This window comes from Babylonia areolata, chromosome 11 (genome assembly GCF_041734735.1).
Source record: "Babylonia areolata isolate BAREFJ2019XMU chromosome 11, ASM4173473v1, whole genome shotgun sequence".
Taxonomy (NCBI): Eukaryota; Metazoa; Mollusca; class Gastropoda; order Neogastropoda; family Buccinidae; genus Babylonia; species Babylonia areolata.
Genome location: NC_134886.1, coordinates 20574119 through 20581618, shown reverse-complemented (window position 1 = coordinate 20581618; position 7500 = coordinate 20574119). Strand labels below are relative to the sequence as shown.

Here is a 7500-nt window from a genome sequence, read left to right as displayed (position 1 = left end):
CACTGAGATGCAAGATACATAATATAGTTATAACAACAATATAGTAATTGCAGAATGCATAGAAAACTTATTACAAACTTTAGTTCGTATTCGTAAATAGGGCTTTATATGCAGACCATCTGGCAACAAAGTCATTATAAACAATGTCTGTCCTAACAATGTACTCTTCAATTGTATATCTGTGTGTCAATCTATTGCTAAAACATTGTCAGAGCGATAATTATTTGTATTTGTATTTCTTTTTATCACATCAGATTTCTCTGTGTGAAATTCGGGCTGCTCTCCCCGGGGAGAGCGCGTCACTATACTACAGCGCCACCCAATTTTTTTGTATTTTTTTTCCTGCGTGCAGTTTTATTTCTTTTTCCTATCGAAGTGGATTTTTCTACAGAATTTTGCCAGGAACAACCCTTTTGTTGCCGTGGGTTCTTTTACGTGCGCTAAGTGCATGCTGCACACGGGACCTCGGATTATCGTCCAGACGACCGCTCAAGGTCTAGTGGAGGGGGAGAAAATATCGGCGGCTGAGCCGTGATTCGAACCAGCTCGCTCAGATTCTCTCGCTTCCTAGGCGGACGCGTTACCTCTAGGCCATCACTCCACTATTACGATGTGAATGCTGCACATTACTGATCTGTTTTCAGCGTTCACGCATGGGCGAGACATAGTGAAGCGAGATGTTGATGTGAGTAAGACCTACATAGATGTTTGCTGTTTGATTTCATATATTGCACTTACAAGACTCTTTCTTACGTTTTACTATATCTCCTGCTTTATATATATATATATATATATATATATATATATATATATATATATATATATATATATATATATATATATTATACTGAAACTTATACTTGCATTTGGCTTAACTTCGTATTTACTGCACTGGCGCTGGTAGACCTGTCCGTTTGTCTATTGCATTTCCCTTGTTTAAACTGGTCTATTGTTGCTCTTTTGTTGTTCTCTTTCTATTTTATGTCTTCACATTTATCTTATTATACATGTAATTTTTTTCGATTTGATGTGGGGTTTTTTTCCTATGTGATATCTGATATTACCTGCAATTTTACTTTGACATTTTTTAAGACAGTATTTCAGTTTTTATCCAAGCCCTTCCTTTACCCTTTTCTTTTATGTTGTTGTTTTTTTTTCTCACTTTTTTTTTTTTTTTTGCCTTCAGTTAAATGACGTATTCCTGTTTGCTGTTTCAGGACGGAACAGATCCTTTTACTTCAGAAGAACCATTTTCAGGTGAGGTATGGGGCACCCAACCAATCACATCAACACTCTCCCCAGTTCTGCGATTCCTTTTCCTTGTGTGCTAGTCTGATGATACATCGGATTCACCGGCCTCTGTGGCGAAGTGGTTAGCGCCGCGGAATGACTGCTGGGTGAACCCGGGTTCAATTCCCAGCGAAAGATAGATGTGTTCTTGTTTGTTTTTTTTTATTCAGCCCGTAGCCGGCTCCTGCCCAAAACTGAGTGTGCTATGGGCTTAAACGGGAAGACTGGGATAATACATTCAATGGTCATTCACATCATGCATACGTCCTTTGCTCAAAATTCCTGAATAACGCTGCAAGTGACTATCTCTCGGGCCTGTTTAAAGTCGATATATCATTAAGAAAGGAAAGGGCGACGCACAGCTTTTTTCACGTTGTCCCAAACCTGGATGGACCTACATAGCATCATCATCATCACCATGATTATCATTATCATAATCATCACTCGCCATGATCATCATCATTCATCATCATCATCACCACCACCACAACCATCACCACCACCACCACCACCACATCATCATCAGCAGCAACAGCACCACCACCACCACCACCACCACAATGATCATCATCATCACCACCACCACCACCATCATCATCCACCACCACAACCACCACCATGATTATCATCATCATTTCATAATCAAACAAAAAGTCCCCAAACATGTGGCCTTCCATGCCCAACTCTCATGGTGACCTCAGTTTCGATCCTCGTCTTGTTCGCTTTGTCTTGTCGAGGTACTTTGGTGTCGGCAGATTCAGGGGTACTGTCGTTGGGGGGACGTGGAAGCGGTTTCACTCGGGGGGTTGGATGAGTGGGGGTGGAGGGGAGGGAGCCTGTTTGTCTGTCTGTCTGTCTGTGTGTCCGTTCCTCCAACAGATCTGTCCTACCCCCGTTGATGTGAGTTGTTTCTCAATGTCCAGTCACAGACGACTCTTTCACCACGGAGCAGGAAGAGACCAGTGAACAGTACTACACGGAAACTTATCAACGTGAGTAGCAGGAGTCACACTTGAATGGTGATTTGCATGTGTGTATGTTTGGACTAACGGGTGTGCGTTGTATGCATATGTAAATGTGTGCGTAACGAGAGTTACGGCCTTGTAAGGTTTGTAACATGTCTGTGATTGGTGATGAGTTTCATTTTATAATGGAATGTCCCAATTATGATCAGTTACGAAATAGATATGTTCCTAAAAACATTTGTCTCCAAAATCGGTTTTTAATTTTTGTAATATGCTCAAAGGAGGCAAAAAAGTCATTTTAGCTGTAAGATGATTAGATTTGCAAATGTTGCCTAGTTATACTTTTGGAGTTAAAAGACATTTGTGTTTTCTCAACTTTTATGTGACATTGTTGTGTATTTGGAAATGTTTGTTCTGGGCATGAAAAGATTATTTTGCAGTAATCCTCCATACTCCAATAGGAGTAAAAGGATAATTAAAACTTGAAACTTGTGTGTGTGTGTGTGTGTGTGTGTGTGTGTGTGTGTGTGTGTGTGTGTGTGTGTGTGTGTGTGTGTGTGTGTGTGTGTGTGTGTGTGTGTGTGTGTGTGTGTGTGTGTGTGTGTGTGTGTGAATATCAAAACATTTTCAGCACACGTAACAGGAGAGTTTGAGACAACCGAACATGAAATGTCAACTGGAGGTCCTGACTTCACAACCGACATGTGTAAGTTTCTTTATTTGTTTTGTTTTGCTTTTTTAAAAATTTTTATTCATTATACAACATTATGAATATTGTCTCTATTGTACAACTTATGACTGATGTTCACGTGTGCGTACATTTATGTGTGTGTGTGTGTGTGTGTGTGTGTGTGTGTGTGTGTGTAGCTGTTCATAAACGCAATGTTATTAAGACATGCTAATGATAAGCATTTGGGACAAATGATTAGAAAATTCAATTGATCGAAGAGGAAACTGAATTGTAATAACTACACATGCGACAAAAACGCTGACCATTTACATTTGCCTCTTCGCATTTCTTATTCAGAGACGACCATAAAATATGGATATGATTCCAGGACAAATACAAACCAGAGGCAAAGTGAAATTGATGTAGTCAGTCAATATCCATAAACGAAACGTATTGTAATTTATCAATTGCTTGAGCACTGTATACATTACCAGCTGTTTATTTATATGTGTGTTTTTGTTTCGGAATTGAACATTTGTTGAAAACAAATAAAATAAATCACACAGTCGACCCGAGGAACATAACGATTACTGAGGATATACTTGTGTGTGTGTGTGTGTGTGTGTGTGTGTGTGTGTGTGTGTGTGTGTGTGTGTGTGTGTGTGTGTGTGTGTGTGTGTGTGTGTGTGTGTGCGCGTGCGTGTGTGTGTGTGTGTGCGTGTGAGTGTGAGTGTATGTGTGTGTGTGTGTGTGTGTGTGTGTGTGTGTGTGTGTGTGTGTGTGTGTTACAGCGTCCTGCGACAAAGTCTGTGAGAACGGAGGAACTCTGGACTCCTATTCCTGTACCTGTCAGTGTGCCCAGCCCTTTTCCGGGGACACCTGTCGAAGAAGTAAGTCTACACAATCATGAACGCATTTTTGTACCTTTTCTTATTTCTTTTTTTTTTTTTGCTGCCCCACCATTCACGCCAGTTCAGTGCCATTACACGCTTGTCACTCATTCCGAGTCCCCCGTACACTGCCACACCCACTTTTTTTTTTTTTTTTTTTTTTTTTTTTTTGCTGCCCCATCATCTGCGCCGTTTCAGTAGCATTACTCCCACGCCGCTCATTTAGATTCCTCCATACACGGCCACACCCGGGTTCGTCCGTCGCAGTTCCAACGTCGGCAGTCCTCAGGGAACCATCGATGTTAGGTCACCTGGAGGCCACACACCAGAGGAGACCCTGCACTGCTGCTGAGTCACTTCGGTGGTGTTCAGTGGTGCCTGTTCTGTTTTAACGTACTTAGGACACCACCTACTAAGCCCCCTACTAACAACAATAATGGCTTAGTCGCGGGGCCAGACTGAGTGAGCGTCTCTCCCAGAGTGGAGACCGCCACCACGTCCCTCAAACAACAGCCCCCCATGAATCTGCCGACACTGACGACATTGACAGGATTCACCCCAAGCACGGAAGTGGAAGGGTATCGAAACTGAGGTCACCATGAGAGCAGGGCATGAAAGGCCACAGACTTTGATACTATTTTGTTTATATTGATGACGATGAAGGAGAATGATGATGACGATGATGATGACGATGTTGCTAAGGAGGTCCATTTTGGTTTGGGACTACGTGACAAGGCTGTACTCTACGCTTCATGTCATAATGATATCTGGGCGTTAACCAGGCCCGAGAGATACAGACACTTGCAGTGTTGGTTAGGTAATTAGAGCAACACACCCAAAGACGCATCCTTGAAGTGGATGACACTCGACTGTGTGGTCCCAGTCTCCCCATTTAAGCCCACAGCACACTCAACTCTGGGTAGGAGCCGGCCACGGGCTGAAAAAACCCACCTCCGCTGGGATTCGAACCCGCGTCCTCCTAGCCGTCAGTCCGCGACGCTAACCACTTCGCCACGGCGGCTGGTCCACACCCATATGCTCATATGCTGCATGCAGTCCCAACCCCGGCAGTCCGCAGGGAACTGTCGATGTCAGGTCACCAGGAGACCACGCACCAGAGGATACCACGCGTTACTGCTGAGTGACGACGGTTGCTTTATGAGGTAACGCGTCCACCTAGGAAGCGAGAGAATCTGAGCGCACTGGTTCGAATCACGGCTCAGCCGCCGATATTTTCTCCCCCTCCACTAGACCTTGAGTGGTGGTCTGGACGCTATTCATTCGGATGAGACGATAAACCGAGGCCCCGTGCGCAGCATGCACTTAGCGTATGTAAAAGAACCCACGGCAACAAAAGGGTTGTTCCTTGCGAAATTATATGGAAAAATCAACTTTGATAAGAAAAAGAAATAAAACTGCACGCAGGAAAAAAAAAAAAAAAAAAAAAAAAAGGGTGGCGCTGTCAGTGTAGCGACGCGCTCTCCCTGGGGAGAGCAGCCCGAATTTCACACAGAGAAAATTTAATCTGTTGTGATAAAAAGAAATACAAATACAAATTCAACATAAGCAGGAGACCATCCACTAATGGTTACCTTACTGCCGACAGCGATGGCCTAGTCGCGGAGCTGGACTGGGTGTGTATAATCGGGAGTGGAGACCGCCACCACAACCCATTGTCCGACGACAGTTCCCCCGAGGATCCTGCCGACACAAAATACTTTGGGCAGGAGCTAATACAGTGTGTGTGTGTGTGTGTGTGTGTGTGTGTGTGTGTGTGTGTGTGTGTGTGTGTGTGTGTGTGTGTGTGTGTGTGTGTGTGTGTGTGTGTGTGTGTGTGTGTGTGTGTGTGTGTGTGTGTGTGTGTGTGTGTGTGTGTGTGTGTGTGTGTGTGTGTGTGTGTGCCCACCTTCATCTCTCACTTTCAACCATCATCCTCATGTCACTTTAAAAAAAAAAGAAAAAAAAAAAGTCGTTGAACCGAAAAAACGAAGTACACTGGGCAGACTCCATGTTTGTGCAGATGAGACCTGCAGAGACTATGCAGATGGCTGCCATGCCTGGACAGATTCCTGTCACAAGCGAGACATCAGGGAAAAGCACTGCCCTCTTACCTGCGGAGTTTGCAGCCAGGTCGGTAAGTATGGGCCCGCTCTGTCCCTGGGGACTGCTGGAACTGGGACTGTGTCAGGACGAATCTCAGTGTAGCTGTGTGCGTGGGGTTCAGGATCAGCGGTGTGTAGTGGGTAAGAGGTTACGCCGGAAATGCCACTGAAACAGTGCGGAATATTTGGCTGCGAAAATAGTTTGTAAAAATGTGTTTAAGAAGAAGGATGAAAAGTATGTGTTATCTGAAGAACGAGTTGGAGGGGTGTGGCCACGAGAAGGACTGGGGTGATATGGGTTAATACCGGGGACAGAAGGATATTCACGGTCGTTGAAGAGAACCTGTTTAACACTTTGAAGAGCCCCTGTTAGCCCACGATGTCTCGCAATGCCACGATCTCTCTCAAGCCTACGATTTCTCCCCCTTATTTTTATCAAAGATATTTCCTTTATCATCGGAGCTGGTTTCTTGTCTTTTCCCAATGTAATTCTTAGAGGAAAAATGGAGAGAGAGAGAGAGAGAGAGGGAGAGAGAGAGAGAGAGAGAGAGAGAGAGAGAGAGAGAGAGAGAGAGAGAGAGAGAGGCTGGCGACGACAACGACGATCATGATAATGACAGTGGCGTTAGAGAAGACATCATCAAAGTAATGACACTGATACACAACTATTTGTTGTATTTCGCATAAGATGGATCATCACTGCAATGCATCGATCTCAAATTTAACATCGGAATCAATGGCAAACAACGAAATTATGGCAATGTGGATAACTCAGACAGAAATATGATATACCAAGACTGAATCTTTCCCGAGGGATGTTGGGAATAACATGAAAATAATTGAACTTTCTTATAAATGTGACAGAAAAAACTGTTTAAGTGTTTCACAATGCTTTACCCTTGCGTAGGGAGCGTAAAAACAAGGACCAGATAGTTTTTACGTTTGTTGTGATGCAGACTTTTCTGTGCCATTTATTAAGAATGTTATTTATTTCATGCTTGTTCATATGTTCATCTGTTTGTGTTAGCAAAATTGCACTGAAAATAGATCCTCAGTTTCATAGAAGATGCCCACAACGTGAAAATATTATCTTAATTAAAAACAGAGTGAAAGAAGAAGAACAAATCAAACAGCCAAGTAAACACGCGAACCAAAAAAACTCTCCACAATCACCCAGTGCCACCCGCACACAAACACATGGCTGATGGACGCACAGCTACTATGCAATAAAATAAACGCATGACAAACACACACACAACAAAAATACACATTACTAATACACACACTACAAAAGGTTTCGAGGGGGACATGTCTAATTCCAGAAGAAACCAGCTGCCGAGACATCATCCCCACCTGCAGTGAAAAAGACTGCGGTGACAAGAAGAGGAAATCGAGGCTTTGCCCTTTGACCTGCGGTGTATGCACGTCTTCAGGTAAGTCCTCACCTCATGATTTCATACCTGTTTTAACTCATTCATGCCTTACGCCCAAACATTCCTCTGGCGTCAAAATGCATCTCATTAAAACGGTTTTCAAGTTACGATATATGCGTAAACCACAAGGGAAAGGAACTAACTTCTGCT

The 7500-nt window shown here is 43.5% G+C and overlaps 1 protein-coding gene across 1 annotated transcript in view; it reads left to right on the top strand.

The window, feature by feature from the left end:
• Positions 1 to 7500, top strand: part of LOC143287164 (uncharacterized) — a 23345-nt gene that overhangs the window by 4659 nt on the left and 11186 nt on the right. Inside the window, exons 2-8 of the mRNA XM_076595108.1 lie at positions 645 to 685; positions 1218 to 1257; positions 2214 to 2282; positions 2887 to 2961; positions 3717 to 3815; positions 5836 to 5949; positions 7240 to 7350. Of these exons, the coding sequence (XP_076451223.1) occupies positions 645 to 685; positions 1218 to 1257; positions 2214 to 2282; positions 2887 to 2961; positions 3717 to 3815; positions 5836 to 5949; positions 7240 to 7350 (549 nt within the window). The remainder of the gene's footprint in view (positions 1 to 644; positions 686 to 1217; positions 1258 to 2213; positions 2283 to 2886; positions 2962 to 3716; positions 3816 to 5835; positions 5950 to 7239; positions 7351 to 7500) is intronic.